The following is a 20,003-nucleotide window of genomic DNA, read 5'->3' on the forward strand; positions in this document are numbered from 1 at the left end:
GGACAAACTGCAGATCACTTTGCGGTTGCACAGGCAAATTATTGGACTAATGAATCGACAGTGCATACTGCAAACAGGATAATATTAAAAAGTTGAGCAATTTCCCTGAAAGTACGTAATTCTGTCCATTGGCTTTATCACTTGCGATATCATGGAAGCTTCTTCAATTGGAAAGCAGCCACGGTACACCCCATCACATCAATGATTGCGTTCTGGTAACATTAATACTCAAGAAGGAAATCGAACAAATGAAGTAGGCTAAGACTTCTCAGGACGTGCAAAACATTTAATAAGACCACTACTGAGAGCGATGCCATGTGGTTTACTGATATATCTCTGCATATTTCTAGATTCTACATTGTCTGAAACTCCAGGAGTGAGCACATCCACAGAGAAAAGTACAACTTCGACCCATTATCCTACTGAATCAACATCATCAGTGACAGGTACCATCAATTTCAACCAACTCCTCCAAAAGTGGGCAAGGGAAATCCACAAATAGAAACAAAAATTGTCCTGTCAACCTGACCTGATGCAGGTTTCTCCAACTCTCCAGCATTCAGAAACTGAAATCAATTAAACTCAGCCTAGTTCATAATGTCAATCCAAATCAAATTGTGTCGGAAGCTCAAGTTCGTAAAAAGTAATGCATCGTAATGCTGGGAACTGGTGAGTCAAGTGAGGTATCTAATGCGGGCAGAATTCAAAATCAAATTGAAATTTGGGTTGAAATATGGATACAGAATTTCAATACATTCACTTGAAAATGACGACATTATACAGCGTTGAACAGCACGGTAACCATTGAGTGCATATAACCAAGAGTAGTAATTCCATGACAAAGTTTTAACTGATTTTCATTTGAACCATGTTGATCAAAACTCCAAATCCTGTCCTCAAAATCTATTCTTTAATTGGTGGCGAGATTTAATTCTCCTCAGTTTTCGCTGGCTCTGCTGCAAGTAAACCACAATCTGGTTGAGTAAAAAAGGAAGATTAGATCTGGAATGCGATCCTACCATTCACATTCATAAATGTTGTATTTTCATCTTTAATAACAGAACCCAACACGTCAGCTGCCACTTCTTTCACCACAAAATCTGCCACAAGTGGGGAAACAATAAGTACGATAATAAAACACAAATATCCACTGTCTAATCTTTCCAAAGATATGTTAATTATCAATACAAGTGACAAATAATGCCTGATAAATGTGCCTGCAATCTTTCCCCAAATTGGACAAACCACAGATCACTTTGCAGTTGCACAGGCAAATTTTTGGACAAGTCAATTGATACAGAAAAGTGCAAACAGGATAATTTTCAAAAGTTGATTGATGTGCCTGAAAGTATGTAATTCTGTCCAGTGAATTCATCACTTGCGATATCATGGAAGCTATTTCAATTGGAAAGCAGCCATGGCACCTGTTGTCACATCGGTGATTGCGTGATGGTAACATTATTACTTAAGAAAGAAATCAAACAAATGAAGTTAGCTTAGACTTCTCAGGCCATGCAATAAGACCACAACTGAGAGTGATGCCATGTGGTTTCTTGATATATCTCTGCATATTTCTAGCTTCTGCATCTTCCGAAACTCCAGGAGTGAGCAGATCCACAGAGCAAAGTACAACTTTGACCCCTTATCCTACTGAATCAACATCAACAGTGACAGGTACCATCAATTTCATCCAACTCCTCCAAAAGTGGGCAAGGGAAATCCACAAATAGAAACAAAAATTATCTTGTCAACCTGACCTGATGCAGGTTTCTCCAACTCTCCAGCATTCAGAAACTGCAATAAATTAAAATCAGCCAAATTCATAATGACAATCGAAAACAACTCGTGTTGAAAGATCGAGTTTAAAGAAAGTAAATGCAATTTAATGCGCGGAAGTGGCGAGTCAAGTGAGGTATCTAATGCAGACGGAATTCAAAATCAAACGGAAAATATGGGTTGAAATATGGATACAAAATTTCAACATAGTCACTTGAAAATGACGAAATTATACAGTGCTGAATAGCACGGTAACATTTGAGTGAATGACCAAGAGTAATAATTCCATGACAATGTTTTGCCTGATTTTCATTTGAATCCAGTTGATCAAAATTGCGAAACCTATCCTCAAAATGTATTGTTTAATTGCTGGCGAGATTTAGTTCTCCTCAACTTTGAGTGGCTCTGCTGCAATTTACCCGCAATATGCTTGATTAAAAAGGATCATTAGAGCTGGAATCTGATCCTACCTTTCACATTCATAAATGTCATATTTTCATCTCTATTCACAGAACCCAGCACGCCTGCTACCACTCCTTTCACCGCAACATCTGCCACAAGTGGGAAAACAACAGGTACGAAAATACAACCCAAATATCCACTGTCTAATCTTTCCAAAGATATGATAATTATCAATACAAGTGTCAAATAATGCCTGGTAAATGTGCCTGCAAACTTTCCCCAAATTGGACAAACTGCAGATCACTTTGCGGTTGCACAGGCAAATTATTGGACTAATGAATCGACAGTGCATACTGCAAACAGGATAATATTAAAAAGTTGAGCAATTTCCCTGAAAGTACGTAATTCTGTCCATTGGCTTTATCACTTGCGATATCATGGAAGCTTCTTCAATTGGAAAGCAGCCACGGTACACCCCATCACATCAATGATTGCGTTCTGGTAACATTAATACTCAAGAAGGAAATCGAACAAATGAAGTAGGCTAAGACTTCTCAGGACGTGCAAAACATTTAATAAGACCACTACTGAGAGCGATGCCATGTGGTTTACTGATATATCTCTGCATATTTCTAGATTCTACATTGTCTGAAACTCCAGGAGTGAGCACATCCACAGAGAAAAGTACAACTTCGACCCATTATCCTACTGAATCAACATCATCAGTGACAGGTACCATCAATTTCAACCAACTCCTCCAAAAGTGGGCGAGGGAAATCCACAAATAGAAACAAAAATTGTCCTGTCAACCTGACCTGATGCAGGTTTCTCCAACTCTCCAGCATTCAGAAACTGAAATCAATTAAACTCAGCCTAGTTCATAATGTCAATCCAAATCAAATTGTGTCGGAAGCTCAAGTTCGTAAAAAGTAATGCATCGTAATGCTGGGAACTGGTGAGTCAAGTGAGGTATCTAATGCGGGCAGAATTCAAAATCAAATTGAAATTTGGGTTGAAATATGGATACAGAATTTCAATACATTCACTTGAAAATGACGACATTATACAGCGTTGAACAGCACGGTAACCATTGAGTGCATATAACCAAGAGTAGTAATTCCATGACAAAGTTTTAACTGATTTTCATTTGAACCATGTTGATCAAAACTCCAAATCCTGTCCTCAAAATCTATTCTTTAATTGGTGGCGAGATTTAATTCTCCTCAGTTTTCGCTGGCTCTGCTGCAAGTAAACCACAATCTGGTTGAGTAAAAAAGGAAGATTAGATCTGGAATGCGATCCTACCATTCACATTCATAAATGTTGTATTTTCATCTTTAATAACAGAACCCAACACGTCAGCTGCCACTTCTTTCACCACAAAATCTGCCACAAGTGGGGAAACAAGAAGTACGATAATAAAACACAAATATCCACTGTCTAATCTTTCCAAAGATATGTTAATTATCAATACAAGTGACAAATAATGCCTGATAAATGTGCCTGCAATCTTTCCCCAAATTGGACAAACCACAGATCACTTTGCAGTTGCACAGGCAAATTTTTGGACAAGTCAATTGATACAGAAAAGTGCAAACAGGATAATTTTCAAAAGTTGATTGATGTGCCTGAAAGTATGTAATTCTGTCCAGTGAATTCATCACTTGCGATATCATGGAAGCTATTTCAATTGGAAAGCAGCCATGGCACCTGTTGTCACATCGGTGATTGCGTGATGGTAACATTATTACTTAAGAAAGAAATCAAACAAATGAAGTTAGCTTAGACTTCTCAGGCCATGCAATAAGACCACAACTGAGAGTGATGCCATGTGGTTTCTTGATATATCTCTGCATATTTCTAGCTTCTGCATCTTCCGAAACTCCAGGAGTGAGCAGATCCACAGAGCAAAGTACAACTTTGACCCCTTATCCTACTGAATCAACATCAACAGTGACAGGTACCATCAATTTCATCCAACTCCTCCAAAAGTGGGCAAGGGAAATCCACAAATAGAAACAAAAATTATCTTGTCAACCTGACCTGATGCAGGTTTCTCCAACTCTCCAGCATTCAGAAACTGCAATAAATTAAAATCAGCCAAATTCATAATGACAATCGAAAACAACTCGTGTTGAAAGATCGAGTTTAAAGAAAGTAAATGCAATTTAATGCGCGGAAGTGGCGAGTCAAGTGAGGTATCTAATGCAGACGGAATTCAAAATCAAACGGAAAATATGGGTTGAAATATGGATACAAAATTTCAACATAGTCACTTGAAAATGACGAAATTATACAGTGCTGAATAGCACGGTAACATTTGAGTGAATGACCAAGAGTAATAATTCCATGACAATGTTTTGCCTGATTTTCATTTGAATCCAGTTGATCAAAATTGCGAAACCTATCCTCAAAATGTATTGTTTAATTGCTGGCGAGATTTAGTTCTCCTCAACTTTGAGTGGCTCTGCTGCAATTTACCCGCAATATGCTTGATTAAAAAGGATCATTAGAGCTGGAATCTGATCCTACCTTTCACATTCATAAATGTCATATTTTCATCTCTATTCACAGAACCCAGCACGCCTGCTACCACTCCTTTCACCGCAACATCTGCCACAAGTGGGAAAACAACAGGTACGAAAATACAACCCAAATATCCACTGTCTAATCTTTCCAAAGATATGATAATTATCAATACAAGTGTCAAATAATGCCTGGTAAATGTGCCTGCAAACTTTCCCCAAATTGGACAAACTGCAGATCACTTTGCGGTTGCACAGGCAAATTATTGGACTAATGAATCGACAGTGCATACTGCAAACAGGATAATATTAAAAAGTTGAGTAATTTCCCTGGAAGTACGTAATTCTCTCCCTTGGCTTTATCACTTGCCATATCATGGAAGCTTCTTCCATTGGAATGCAGCCATGGTACACCCTATCACATCAAATGATTGCGTTGTGGTAACATTAATACTCAGGAAGGAAATCGAACAAATGAAGTAGGCTAAGACTTCTCAGGACGTGCAAAACATTTAATAAGACCACTACTGAGAGCGATGCCATGTGGTTTACTGATATATCTCTGCATATTTTTATATTCTACATCTTTTGAAACTCCAGGAGTGAGCACATCCACAGAGCAAAGTACAACTTTGACCCCTTATGCTACTGACTCAACATCATCAGTGACAGGTACCATCAATTTCAACCAACTCCTCCAAAAGTGGGCAAGGGAAATCCACAAATAGAAACAAAAGTTTTATTGTCAACCTGACCTGATGCAGGTTTCTCCAACTCTCCGGCATTCAGAAACTGAAATCAATTAAACTCAGCCTAGTTCATAATGTCAATCCAAATCAAATTGTGTCGGAAGCTCAAGTTCGTAAAAAGTAATGCATCGTAATGCTGGGAACTGGTGAGTCAAGTGAGGTATCTAATGCGGGCAGAATTCAAAATCAAATTGAAATTTGGGTTGAAATATGGATGCAGAATTTCAATACATTCACTTGAAAATGACGACATTATACAGCGTTGAACAGCACGGTAACCATTGAGTGCATATAACCAAGAGTAGTAATTCCATGACAAAGTTTTAACTGATTTTCATTTGAACCATGTTGATCAAAACTCCAAATCCTGTCCTCAAAATCTATTCTTTAATTGGTGGCGAGATTTAATTCTCCTCAGTTTTCGCTGGCTCTGCTGCAAGTAAACCACAATCTGGTTGAGTAAAAAAGGAAGATTCGATCTGGAATCTGATCCTACCTTTCACATTCATAAATGCCGTATTTTCATCTTTTATCACAGAACCCAGCACGGCATCTGGCACTTCTTTCACCACATTTGCCACAGTTCGGGGAACAACAGGTACAATAATAAAACACCAATATCCACTATCTAGTCTTTCCAAAGATATGTTAATTATCAATACAAGTGACAAGTAATAGACCATGCCTCATAAATGTGCCTGCAAACTTTCCCCAAATTTGGCAAACCGCAGATCACTTTGCAGTTGCCCAGGCAAAGTATTGGACAAGTCAATCGATATAGCATAGTGCAAACAAGTTCATTTTAAAAAGTTGAGTAATTTCCATGAAAGTACATAATTCTGTCCATTGGATTCATCACTTGCGATATCATGGAAGCTTGTTCAATTGGAAAGCAGCCATGGCACCTGTTATCACATCGGTGATTTCGTTATGGTAACAATAGTGCTCAGGAAGGAAATCAAACAAATGAAGTTAGCTTAGACTTCTCAGGCCATGCAATACACTTAACAAGACCACAACTTAGAGTGATGCCATGTGGTTTCTTGATATATCTCTGCATATTTCTAGCTTCTGCATCTTCCGAAACTCCAGGAGTGAGCAGATCCACAGAGCAAAGTACAACTTTGACCCCTTATCCTACTGAATCAACATCAGCAGTGACAGGTACCATCAACTGCAACCAACTTCTCTAACAGTGAGCAAGGGAATTCCACAAATGGAAAGAAGAATTATCTTGTCAACCTGACTTCCTGCAGGTTCACCCAACTCTCCAGCATTCAGAAACTGCAATAAATTAAAATCAGCCAAATTCATAATGACAATCGAAAACAACTCGTGTTGAAAGATCGAGTTTAAAGAAAGTAAATGCAATTTAATGCGCGGAAGTGGCGAGTCAAGTGAGGTATCTAATGCAGACGGAATTCAAAATCAAACGGAAAATATGGGTTGAAATATGGATACAAAATTTCAACATAGTCACTTGAAAATGACGAAATTATACAGTGCTGAATAGCACGGTAACATTTGAGTGAATGACCAAGAGTAATAATTCCATGACAATGTTTTGCCTGATTTTCATTTGAATCCAGTTGATCAAAATTGCGAAACCTATCCTCAAAATGTATTGTTTAATTGCTGGCGAGATTTAGTTCTCCTCAACTTTGAGTGGCTCTGCTGCAATTTACCCGCAATATGCTTGATTAAAAAGGATCATTAGAGCTGGAATCTGATCCTACCTTTCACATTCATAAATGTCATATTTTCATCTCTATTCACAGAACCCAGCACGCCTGCTACCACTCCTTTCACCGCAACATCTGCCACAAGTGGGAAAACAACAGGTACGAAAATACAACCCAAATATCCACTGTCTAATCTTTCCAAAGATATGATAATTATCAATACAAGTGTCAAATAATGCCTGGTAAATGTGCCTGCAAACTTTCCCCAAATTGGACAAACTGCAGATCACTTTGCAGTTGCACAGGCAAATTATTGGACTAATGAATCGACAGTGCATACTGCAAACAGGATAATATTAAAAAGTTGAGCAATTTCCCTGAAAGTACGTAATTCTGTCCATTGGCTTTATCACTTGCGATATCATGGAAGCTTCTTCAATTGGAAAGCAGCCACGGTACACCCCATCACATCAATGATTGCGTTCTGGTAACATTAATACTCAAGAAGGAAATCGAACAAATGAAGTAGGCTAAGACTTCTCAGGCCATGCAAAACATTTAATAAGACCACAACTTAGAGTGATGCCATGTGGTTTACTGATATATCTCTGCATATTTCTAGATTCTACATCTTATGAAACTCCAGGAGTGAGCACATCCACAGAGCAAAGTACAACTTCGACCCCTTCTGCCACTGAATCAACATCAACAGTGACAGGTACCATCAATTGCAACCAACTCCTCCAAAAGTGGGCAAGGGAAATCCACAAATGGAAACAAAAATTGCTTGTCAACCTGATCTGCTGCAGGTTTCTCCAACTCTCCAGCATTCAGAAACTGCAATAAATTAAAATCAGCCTAGTTCATAATGTCAATCCAAATCAAATTGTGTCGGAAGCTCAAGTTCGTAAAAAGTAATGCATCGTAATGCTGGGAACTGGTGAGTCAAGTGAGGTATCTAATGCAAGCAGAATTGAAAATCAAATTGCAAATATGGGTTGAAATATGGATACAGAATTTCAAAACATTAACTTGAAAATGACGACATTATACAGTGTTGATTGGCATGGTAACCATTGAGTGCATATAACCAAGAGTAGTAATTCCATGACAAAGTTTTAACTGATTTTCATTTGAACCATGTTGATCAAAACTCCAAATCCTGTCCTCAAAATCTATTCTTTAATTGGTGGCGAGATTTAATTCTCCTCAGTTTTCGCTGGCTCTGCTGCAAGTAAACCACAATCTGGTTGAGTAAAAAAGGAAGATTAGATCTGGAATGCGATCCTACCTTTCACATTCATAAATGCCGTATTTTCATCTTTTATCACAGAACCCAGCGTGGCATCTGCCACTTCTTTCACCACATTTGCCACAAGTCGGGAAACAACAGGTACAATAATAAAACACCAATATCCACTATCTAGCCTTTCCAAAGATATGTTAATTATCAATACAAGTGACAAGTAATAGACCATGCCTCATAAATGTGCCTGCAAACTTTCCCCAAATTTGGCAAACCGCAGATCACTTTGCAGTTGCCCAGGCCAATTTTTGGACAAGTCAATTGATACAGAAAAGTGCAAACAGGATAATTTTCAAAAGTTGATTGATGTGCCTGAAAGTATGTAATTCTGTCCAGTGAATTCATCACTTGCGATATCATGGAAGCTTGTTCAGTTGGAAAGCAGTCATGGCACCTGTTATCACATCGGTGATTGTGTGATTGTAACAATAGTGCTCAGGAAGGAAATCAAACAAATAAGTTAGCTTAGACTTCTCAGGCAATGCAATAAGACCACAACTGAGAGTGATGCCATGTGGTTTCTTGATATATCTCTGCATATTTCTAGCTTCTGCATCTTCCGAAACTCCAGGAGTGAGCAGATCCACAGAGCAAAGTACAACTTTGACCCCTTATCCTACTGAATCAACATCAACAGTGACAGGTACCATCAATTTCATCCAACTCCTCCAAAAGTGGGCAAGGGAAATCCACAAATAGAAACAAAAATTATCTTGTCAACCTGACCTGATGCAGGTTTCTCCAACTCTCCAGCATTCAGAAACTGCAATAAATTAAAATCAGCCAAATTCATAATGACAATCGAAAACAACTCGTGTTGAAAGATCGAGTTTAAAGAAAGTAAATGCAATTTAATGCGCGGAAGTGGCGAGTCAAGTGAGGTATCTAATGCAGACGGAATTCAAAATCAAACGGAAAATATGGGTTGAAATATGGATACAAAATTTCAACATAGTCACTTGAAAATGACGAAATTATACAGTGCTGAATAGCACGGTAACATTTGAGTGAATGACCAAGAGTAATAATTCCATGACAATGTTTTGCCTGATTTTCATTTGAATCCAGTTGATCAAAATTGCGAAACCTATCCTCAAAATGTATTGTTTAATTGCTGGCGAGATTTAGTTCTCCTCAACTTTGAGTGGCTCTGCTGCAATTTACCCGCAATATGCTTGATTAAAAAGGATCATTAGAGCTGGAATCTGATCCTACCTTTCACATTCATAAATGTCATATTTTCATCTCTATTCACAGAACCCAGCACGCCTGCTACCACTCCTTTCACCGCAACATCTGCCACAAGTGGGAAAACAACAGGTACGAAAATACAACCCAAATATCCACTGTCTAATCTTTCCAAAGATATGATAATTATCAATACAAGTGTCAAATAATGCCTGGTAAATGTGCCTGCAAACTTTCCCCAAATTGGACAAACTGCAGATCACTTTGCGGTTGCACAGGCAAATTATTGGACTAATGAATCGACAGTGCATACTGCAAACAGGATAATATTAAAAAGTTGAGCAATTTCCCTGAAAGTACGTAATTCTGTCCATTGGCTTTATCACTTGCGATATCATGGAAGCTTCTTCAATTGGAAAGCAGCCACGGTACACCCCATCACATCAATGATTGCGTTCTGGTAACATTAATACTCAAGAAGGAAATCGAACAAATGAAGTAGGCTAAGACTTCTCAGGACGTGCAAAACATTTAATAAGACCACTACTGAGAGCGATGCCATGTGGTTTACTGATATATCTCTGCATATTTCTAGATTCTACATTGTCTGAAACTCCAGGAGTGAGCACATCCACAGAGAAAAGTACAACTTCGACCCATTATCCTACTGAATCAACATCATCAGTGACAGGTACCATCAATTTCAACCAACTCCTCCAAAAGTGGGCAAGGGAAATCCAGAAATAGAAACAAAAATTGTCCTGTCAACCTGACCTGATGCAGGTTTCTCCAACTCTCCAGCATTCAGAAACTGAAATCAATTAAACTCAGCCTAGTTCATAATGTCAATCCAAATCAAATTGTGTCGGAAGCTCAAGTTCGTAAAAAGTAATGCATCGTAATGCTGGGAACTGGTGAGTCAAGTGAGGTATCTAATGCGGGCAGAATTCAAAATCAAATTGAAATTTGGGTTGAAATATGGATACAGAATTTCAATACATTCACTTGAAAATGACGACATTATACAGCGTTGAACAGCACGGTAACCATTGAGTGCATATAACCAAGAGTAGTAATTCCATGACAAAGTTTTAACTGATTTTCATTTGAACCATGTTGATCAAAACTCCAAATCCTGTCCTCAAAATCTATTCTTTAATTGGTGGCGAGATTTAATTCTCCTCAGTTTTCGCTGGCTCTGCTGCAAGTAAACCACAATCTGGTTGAGTAAAAAAGGAAGATTAGATCTGGAATGCGATCCTACCATTCACATTCATAAATGTTGTATTTTCATCTTTAATAACAGAACCCAACACGTCAGCTGCCACTTCTTTCACCACAAAATCTGCCACAAGTGGGGAAACAATAAGTACGATAATAAAACACAAATATCCACTGTCTAATCTTTCCAAAGATATGTTAATTATCAATACAAGTGACAAATAATGCCTGATAAATGTGCCTGCAATCTTTCCCCAAATTGGACAAACCACAGATCACTTTGCAGTTGCACAGGCAAATTTTTGGACAAGTCAATTGATACAGAAAAGTGCAAACAGGATAATTTTCAAAAGTTGATTGATGTGCCTGAAAGTATGTAATTCTGTCCAGTGAATTCATCACTTGCGATATCATGGAAGCTATTTCAATTGGAAAGCAGCCATGGCACCTGTTGTCACATCGGTGATTGCGTGATGGTAACATTATTACTTAAGAAAGAAATCAAACAAATGAAGTTAGCTTAGACTTCTCAGGCCATGCAATAAGACCACAACTGAGAGTGATGCCATGTGGTTTCTTGATATATCTCTGCATATTTCTAGCTTCTGCATCTTCCGAAACTCCAGGAGTGAGCAGATCCACAGAGCAAAGTACAACTTTGACCCCTTATCCTACTGAATCAACATCAACAGTGACAGGTACCATCAATTTCATCCAACTCCTCCAAAAGTGGGCAAGGGAAATCCACAAATAGAAACAAAAATTATCTTGTCAACCTGACCTGATGCAGGTTTCTCCAACTCTCCAGCATTCAGAAACTGCAATAAATTAAAATCAGCCAAATTCATAATGACAATCGAAAACAACTCGTGTTGAAAGATCGAGTTTAAAGAAAGTAAATGCAATTTAATGCGCGGAAGTGGCGAGTCAAGTGAGGTATCTAATGCAGACGGAATTCAAAATCAAACGGAAAATATGGGTTGAAATATGGATACAAAATTTCAACATAGTCACTTGAAAATGACGAAATTATACAGTGCTGAATAGCACGGTAACATTTGAGTGAATGACCAAGAGTAATAATTCCATGACAATGTTTTGCCTGATTTTCATTTGAATCCAGTTGATCAAAATTGCGAAACCTATCCTCAAAATGTATTGTTTAATTGCTGGCGAGATTTAGTTCTCCTCAACTTTGAGTGGCTCTGCTGCAATTTACCCGCAATATGCTTGATTAAAAAGGATCATTAGAGCTGGAATCTGATCCTACCTTTCACATTCATAAATGTCATATTTTCATCTCTATTCACAGAACCCAGCACGCCTGCTACCACTCCTTTCACCGCAACATCTGCCACAAGTGGGAAAACAACAGGTACGAAAATACAACCCAAATATCCACTGTCTAATCTTTCCAAAGATATGATAATTATCAATACAAGTGTCAAATAATGCCTGGTAAATGTGCCTGCAAACTTTCCCCAAATTGGACAAACTGCAGATCACTTTGCGGTTGCACAGGCAAATTATTGGACTAATGAATCGACAGTGCATACTGCAAACAGGATAATATTAAAAAGTTGAGCAATTTCCCTGAAAGTACGTAATTCTGTCCATTGGCTTTATCACTTGCGATATCATGGAAGCTTCTTCAATTGGAAAGCAGCCACGGTACACCCCATCACATCAATGATTGCGTTCTGGTAACATTAATACTCAAGAAGGAAATCGAACAAATGAAGTAGGCTAAGACTTCTCAGGACGTGCAAAACATTTAATAAGACCACTACTGAGAGCGATGCCATGTGGTTTACTGATATATCTCTGCATATTTCTAGATTCTACATTGTCTGAAACTCCAGGAGTGAGCACATCCACAGAGAAAAGTACAACTTCGACCCATTATCCTACTGAATCAACATCATCAGTGACAGGTACCATCAATTTCAACCAACTCCTCCAAAAGTGGGCAAGGGAAATCCAGAAATAGAAACAAAAATTGTCCTGTCAACCTGACCTGATGCAGGTTTCTCCAACTCTCCAGCATTCAGAAACTGAAATCAATTAAACTCAGCCTAGTTCATAATGTCAATCCAAATCAAATTGTGTCGGAAGCTCAAGTTCGTAAAAAGTAATGCATCGTAATGCTGGGAACTGGTGAGTCAAGTGAGGTATCTAATGCGGGCAGAATTCAAAATCAAATTGAAATTTGGGTTGAAATATGGATACAGAATTTCAATACATTCACTTGAAAATGACGACATTATACAGCGTTGAACAGCACGGTAACCATTGAGTGCATATAACCAAGAGTAGTAATTCCATGACAAAGTTTTAACTGATTTTCATTTGAACCATGTTGATCAAAACTCCAAATCCTGTCCTCAAAATCTATTCTTTAATTGGTGGCGAGATTTAATTCTCCTCAGTTTTCGCTGGCTCTGCTGCAAGTAAACCACAATCTGGTTGAGTAAAAAAGGAAAATTAGATCTGGAATGCGATCCTACCATTCACATTCATAAATGTTGTATTTTCATCTTTAATAACAGAACCCAACACGTCAGCTGCCACTTCTTTCACCACAAAATCTGCCACAAGTGGGGAAACAATAAGTACGATAATAAAACACAAATATCCACTGTCTAATCTTTCCAAAGATATGTTAATTATCAATACAAGTGACAAATAATGCCTGATAAATGTGCCTGCAATCTTTCCCCAAATTGGACAAACCACAGATCACTTTGCAGTTGCACAGGCAAATTTTTGGACAAGTCAATTGATACAGAAAAGTGCAAACAGGATAATTTTCAAAAGTTGATTGATGTGCCTGAAAGTATGTAATTCTGTCCAGTGAATTCATCACTTGCGATATCATGGAAGCTATTTCAATTGGAAAGCAGCCATGGTACCTGTTGTCACATCGGTGATTGCGTGATGGTAACATTATTACTTAAGAAAGAAATCAAACAAATGAAGTTAGCTTAGACTTCTCAGGCCATGCAATAAGACCACAACTGAGAGTGATGCCATGTGGTTTCTTGATATATCTCTGCATATTTCTAGCTTCTGCATCTTCCGAAACTCCAGGAGTGAGCAGATCCACAGAGCAAAGTACAACTTTGACCCCTTATCCTACTGAATCAACATCAACAGTGACAGGTACCATCAATTTCATCCAACTCCTCCAAAAGTGGGCAAGGGAAATCCACAAATAGAAACAAAAATTATCTTGTCAACCTGACCTGATGCAGGTTTCTCCAACTCTCCAGCATTCAGAAACTGCAATAAATTAAAATCAGCCAAATTCATAATGACAATCGAAAACAACTCGTGTTAAAAGATCGAGTTTAAAGAAAGTAAATGCAATTTAATGCGCGGAAGTGGCGAGTCAAGTGAGGTATCTAATGCAGACGGAATTCAAAATCAAACGGAAAATATGGGTTGAAATATGGATACAAAATTTCAACATAGTCACTTGAAAATGACGAAATTATACAGTGCTGAATAGCACGGTAACATTTGAGTGAATGACCAAGAGTAATAATTCCATGACAATGTTTTGCCTGATTTTCATTTGAATCCAGTTGATCAAAATTGCGAAACCTATCCTCAAAATGTATTGTTTTATTGCTGGCGAGATTTAGTTCTCCTCAACTTTGAGTGGCTCTGCTGCAATTTACCCGCAATATGCTTGATTAAAAAGGATCATTAGAGCTGGAATCTGATCCTACCTTTCACATTCATAAATGTCATATTTTCATCTCTATTCACAGAACCCAGCACGCCTGCTACCACTCCTTTCACCGCAACATCTGCCACAAGTGGGAAAACAACAGGTACGAAAATACAACCCAAATATCCACTGTCTAATCTTTCCAAAGATATGATAATTATCAATACAAGTGTCAAATAATGCCTGGTAAATGTGCCTGCAAACTTTCCCCAAATTGGACAAACTGCAGATCACTTTGCAGTTGCACAGGCAAATTATTGGACTAATGAATCGACAGTGCATACTGCAAACAGGATAATATTAAAAAGTTGAGCAATTTCCCTGAAAGTACGTAATTCTGTCCATTGGCTTTATCACTTGCGATATCATGGAAGCTTCTTCAATTGGAAAGCAGCCACGGTACACCCCATCACATCAATGATTGCGTTCTGGTAACATTAATACTCAAGAAGGAAATCGAACAAATGAAGTAGGCTAAGACTTCTCAGGACGTGCAAAACATTTAATAAGACCACTACTGAGAGCGATGCCATGTGGTTTACTGATATATCTCTGCATATTTCTAGATTCTACATTGTCTGAAACTCCAGGAGTGAGCACATCCACAGAGAAAAGTACAACTTCGACCCATTATCCTACTGAATCAACATCATCAGTGACAGGTACCATCAATTTCAACCAACTCCTCCAAAAGTGGGCGAGGGAAATCCACAAATAGAAACAAAAATTGTCCTGTCAACCTGACCTGATGCAGGTTTCTCCAACTCTCCAGCATTCAGAAACTGAAATCAATTAAACTCAGCCTAGTTCATAATGTCAATCCAAATCAAATTGTGTCGGAAGCTCAAGTTCGTAAAAAGTAATGCATCGTAATGCTGGGAACTGGTGAGTCAAGTGAGGTATCTAATGCGGGCAGAATTCAAAATCAAATTGAAATTTGGGTTGAAATATGGATACAGAATTTCAATACATTCACTTGAAAATGACGACATTATACAGCGTTGAACAGCACGGTAACCATTGAGTGCATATAACCAAGAGTAGTAATTCCATGACAAAGTTTTAACTGATTTTCATTTGAACCATGTTGATCAAAACTCCAAATCCTGTCCTCAAAATCTATTCTTTAATTGGTGGCGAGATTTAATTCTCCTCAGTTTTCGCTGGCTCTGCTGCAAGTAAACCACAATATGGTTGAGTAAAAAAGGAAGATTAGATCTGGAATGCGATCTTACCATTCACATTCATAAATGTTGTATTTTCATCTTTAATAACAGAACCCAACACGTCAGCTGCCACTTCTTTCACCACAAAATCTGCCACAAGTGGGGAAACAATAAGTACGATAATAAAACACAAATATCCACTGTCTAATCTTTCCAAAGATATGTTAATTATCAATACAAGTGACAAATAATGCCTGATAAATGTGCCTGCAATCTTTCCCCAAATTGGACAAACCACAGATCACTTTGCAGTTGCACAGGCAAATTTTTGGACAAGTCAATTGATACAGAAAAGTGCAAACAGGATAATTTTCAAAAGTTGATTGATGTGCCTGAAAGTATGTAATTCTGTCCAGTGAATTCATCACTTGCGATATCATGGAAGCTATTTCAATTGGAAAGCAGCCATGGCACCTGTTGTCACATCGGTGATTGCGTGATGGTAACATTATTACTTAAGAAAGAAATCAAACAAATGAAGTTAGCTTAGACTTCTCAGGCCATGCAATAAGACCACAACTGAGAGTGATGCCATGTGGTTTCTTGATATATCTCTGCATATTTCTAGCTTCTGCATCTTCCGAAACTCCAGGAGTGAGCAGATCCACAGAGCAAAGTACAACTTTGACCCCTTATCCTACTGAATCAACATCAACAGTGACAGGTACCATCAATTTCATCCAACTCCTCCAAAAGTGGGCAAGGGAAATCCACAAATAGAAACAAAAATTATCTTGTCAACCTGACCTGATGCAGGTTTCTCCAACTCTCCAGCATTCAGAAACTGCAATAAATTAAAATCAGCCAAATTCATAATGACAATCGAAAACAACTCGTGTTAAAAGATCGAGTTTAAAGAAAGTAAATGCAATTTAATGCGCGGAAGTGGCGAGTCAAGTGAGGTATCTAATGCAGACGGAATTCAAAATCAAACGGAAAATATGGGTTGAAATATGGATACAAAATTTCAACATAGTCACTTGAAAATGACGAAATTATACAGTGCTGAATAGCACGGTAACATTTGAGTGAATGACCAAGAGTAATAATTCCATGACAATGTTTTGCCTGATTTTCATTTGAATCCAGTTGATCAAAATTGCGAAACCTATCCTCAAAATGTATTGTTTAATTGCTGGCGAGATTTAGTTCTCCTCAACTTTGAGTGGCTCTGCTGCAATTTACCCGCAATATGCTTGATTAAAAAGGATCATTAGAGCTGGAATCTGATCCTACCTTTCACATTCATAAATGTCATATTTTCATCTCTATTCACAGAACCCAGCACGCCTGCTACCACTCCTTTCACCGCAACATCTGCCACAAGTGGGAAAACAACAGGTACGAAAATACAACCCAAATATCCACTGTCTAATCTTTCCAAAGATATGATAATTATCAATACAAGTGTCAAATAATGCCTGGTAAATGTGCCTGCAAACTTTCCCCAAATTGGACAAACTGCAGATCACTTTGCGGTTGCACAGGCAAATTATTGGACTAATGAATCGACAGTGCATACTGCAAACAGGATAATATTAAAAAGTTGAGCAATTTCCCTGAAAGTACGTAATTCTGTCCATTGGCTTTATCACTTGCGATATCATGGAAGCTTCTTCAATTGGAAAGCAGCCACGGTACACCCCATCACATCAATGATTGCGTTCTGGTAACATTAATACTCAAGAAGGAAATCGAACAAATGAAGTAGGCTAAGACTTCTCAGGACGTGCAAAACATTTAATAAGACCACTACTGAGAGCGATGCCATGTGGTTTACTGATATATCTCTGCATATTTCTAGATTCTACATTGTCTGAAACTCCAGGAGTGAGCACATCCACAGAGAAAAGTACAACTTCGACCCATTATCCTACTGAATCAACATCATCAGTGACAGGTACCATCAATTTCAACCAACTCCTCCAAAAGTGGGCAAGGGAAATCCAGAAATAGAAACAAAAATTGTCCTGTCAACCTGACCTGATGCAGGTTTCTCCAACTCTCCAGCATTCAGAAACTGAAATCAATTAAACTCAGCCTAGTTCATAATGTCAATCCAAATCAAATTGTGTCGGAAGCTCAAGTTCGTAAAAAGTAATGCATCGTAATGCTGGGAACTGGTGAGTCAAGTGAGGTATCTAATGCGGGCAGAATTCAAAATCAAATTGAAATTTGGGTTGAAATATGGATACAGAATTTCAATACATTCACTTGAAAATGACGACATTATACAGCGTTGAACAGCACGGTAACCATTGAGTGCATATAACCAAGAGTAGTAATTCCATGACAAAGTTTTAACTGATTTTCATTTGAACCATGTTGATCAAAACTCCAAATCCTGTCCTCAAAATCTATTCTTTAATTGGTGGCGAGATTTAATTCTCCTCAGTTTTCGCTGGCTCTGCTGCAAGTAAACCACAATCTGGTTGAGTAAAAAGGAAGATTAGATCTGGAATGCGATCCTACCATTCACATTCATAAATGTTGTATTTTCATCTTTAATAACAGAACCCAACACGTCAGCTGCCACTTCTTTCACCACAAAATCTGCCACAGTTCGGGGAACAATAAGTACGATAATAAAACACCAATATCCACTATCTAGTCTTTCCAAAGATATGTTAATTATCAATACAAGTGACAAATAATGCCTGATAAATGTGCCTGCAATCTTTCCCCAAATTGGACAAACCACAGATCACTTTGCAGTTGCACAGGCAAATTTTTGGACAAGTCAATTGATACAGAAAAGTGCAAACAGGATAATTTTCAAAAGTTGATTGATGTGCCTGAAAGTATGTAATTCTGTCCAGTGAATTCATCACTTGCGATATCATGGAAGCTATTTCAATTGGAAAGCAGCCATGGCACCTGTTGTCACATCGGTGATTGCGTGATGGTAACATTATTACTTAAGAAAGAAATCAAACAAATGAAGTTAGCTTAGACTTCTCAGGCCATGCAATAAGACCACAACTGAGAGTGATGCCATGTGGTTTCTTGATATATCTCTGCATATTTCTAGCTTCTGCATCTTCCGAAACTCCAGGAGTGAGCAGATCCACAGAGCAAAGTACAACTTTGACCCCTTATCCTACTGAATCAACATCAACAGTGACAGGTACCATCAATTTCATCCAACTCCTCCAAAAGTGGGCAAGGGAAATCCACAAATAGAAACAAAAATTATCTTGTCAACCTGACCTGATGCAGGTTTCTCCAACTCTCCAGCATTCAGAAACTGCAATAAATTAAAATCAGCAAATTCATAATGACAATCGAAAACAACTCGTGTTGAAAGATCGAGTTTAAAGAAAGTAAATGCAATTTAATGCGCGGAAGTGGCGAGTCAAGTGAGGTATCTAATGCAGACGGAATTCAAAATCAAACGGAAAATATGGGTTGAAATATGGATACAAAATTTCAACATAGTCACTTGAAAATGACGAAATTATACAGTGCTGAATAGCACGGTAACATTTGAGTGAATGACCAAGAGTAATAATTCCATGACAATGTTTTGCCTGATTTTCATTTGAATCCAGTTGATCAAAATTGCGAAACCTATCCTCAAAATGTATTGTTTAATTGCTGGCGAGATTTAGTTCTCCTCAACTTTGAGTGGCTCTGCTGCAATTTACCCGCAATATGCTTGATTAAAAAGGATCATTAGAGCTGGAATCTGATCCTACCTTTCACATTCATAAATGTCATATTTTTCATCTCTATTCACAGAACCCAGCACGCCTGCTACCACTCCTTTCACCGCAACATCTGCCACAAGTGGGAAAACAACAGGTACGAAAATACAACCCAAATATCCACTGTCTAATCTTTCCAAGATATGATAATTATCAATACAAGTGTCAAATAATGCCTGGTAAATGTGCCTGCAAACTTTCCCCAAATTGGACAAACTGCAGATCACTTTGCAGTTGCACAGGCAAATTATTGGACTAATGAATCGACAGTGCATACTGCAAACAGGATAATATTAAAAAGTTGAGCAATTTCCCTGAAAGTACGTAATTCTGTCCATTGGCTTTATCACTTGCGATATCATGGAAGCTTCTTCAATTGGAAAGCAGCCACGGTACACCCCATCACATCAATGATTGCGTTCTGGTAACATTAATACTCAAGAAGGAAATCGAACAAATGAAGTAGGCTAAGACTTCTCAGGACG

At 38.2% G+C, this 20,003-nt stretch overlaps 1 protein-coding gene and 1 long non-coding RNA gene across 2 annotated transcripts in view; both read left to right on the plus strand.

Moving 5' to 3' along the window:
- LOC127571882 (uncharacterized) overlaps nucleotides 1-19,665 on the plus strand; it is a 48,631-nt gene extending 28,966 nt beyond the window's left edge. The window contains exons 18-35 of the mRNA XM_052018628.1: nucleotides 351-446; nucleotides 1,579-1,674; nucleotides 2,289-2,351; nucleotides 2,815-2,910; nucleotides 4,043-4,138; nucleotides 4,753-4,815; nucleotides 10,224-10,319; nucleotides 11,452-11,547; nucleotides 12,162-12,224; nucleotides 12,688-12,783; nucleotides 13,916-14,011; nucleotides 14,626-14,688; nucleotides 15,152-15,247; nucleotides 16,380-16,475; nucleotides 17,090-17,152; nucleotides 17,616-17,711; nucleotides 18,843-18,938; nucleotides 19,553-19,665. Of these exons, the coding sequence (XP_051874588.1) occupies nucleotides 351-446; nucleotides 1,579-1,674; nucleotides 2,289-2,351; nucleotides 2,815-2,910; nucleotides 4,043-4,138; nucleotides 4,753-4,815; nucleotides 10,224-10,319; nucleotides 11,452-11,547; nucleotides 12,162-12,224; nucleotides 12,688-12,783; nucleotides 13,916-14,011; nucleotides 14,626-14,688; nucleotides 15,152-15,247; nucleotides 16,380-16,475; nucleotides 17,090-17,152; nucleotides 17,616-17,711; nucleotides 18,843-18,938; nucleotides 19,553-19,665 (1,580 nt within the window). The remainder of the gene's footprint in view (nucleotides 1-350; nucleotides 447-1,578; nucleotides 1,675-2,288; nucleotides 2,352-2,814; nucleotides 2,911-4,042; nucleotides 4,139-4,752; nucleotides 4,816-10,223; nucleotides 10,320-11,451; nucleotides 11,548-12,161; nucleotides 12,225-12,687; nucleotides 12,784-13,915; nucleotides 14,012-14,625; nucleotides 14,689-15,151; nucleotides 15,248-16,379; nucleotides 16,476-17,089; nucleotides 17,153-17,615; nucleotides 17,712-18,842; nucleotides 18,939-19,552) is intronic.
- Nucleotides 5,987-8,527, plus strand: LOC127571235 (uncharacterized). Its single transcript, XR_007956461.1, has 3 exons — nucleotides 5,987-6,050; nucleotides 7,757-7,852; nucleotides 8,468-8,527. It is a non-coding gene; the product is annotated as an uncharacterized LOC127571235 (long non-coding RNA).
- Nucleotides 19,666-20,003: the final 338 nt, after the last annotated feature.

This window comes from Pristis pectinata, chromosome 6 (genome assembly GCF_009764475.1).
Source record: "Pristis pectinata isolate sPriPec2 chromosome 6, sPriPec2.1.pri, whole genome shotgun sequence".
NCBI classification, from domain to species: Eukaryota; Metazoa; Chordata; class Chondrichthyes; order Rhinopristiformes; family Pristidae; genus Pristis; species Pristis pectinata.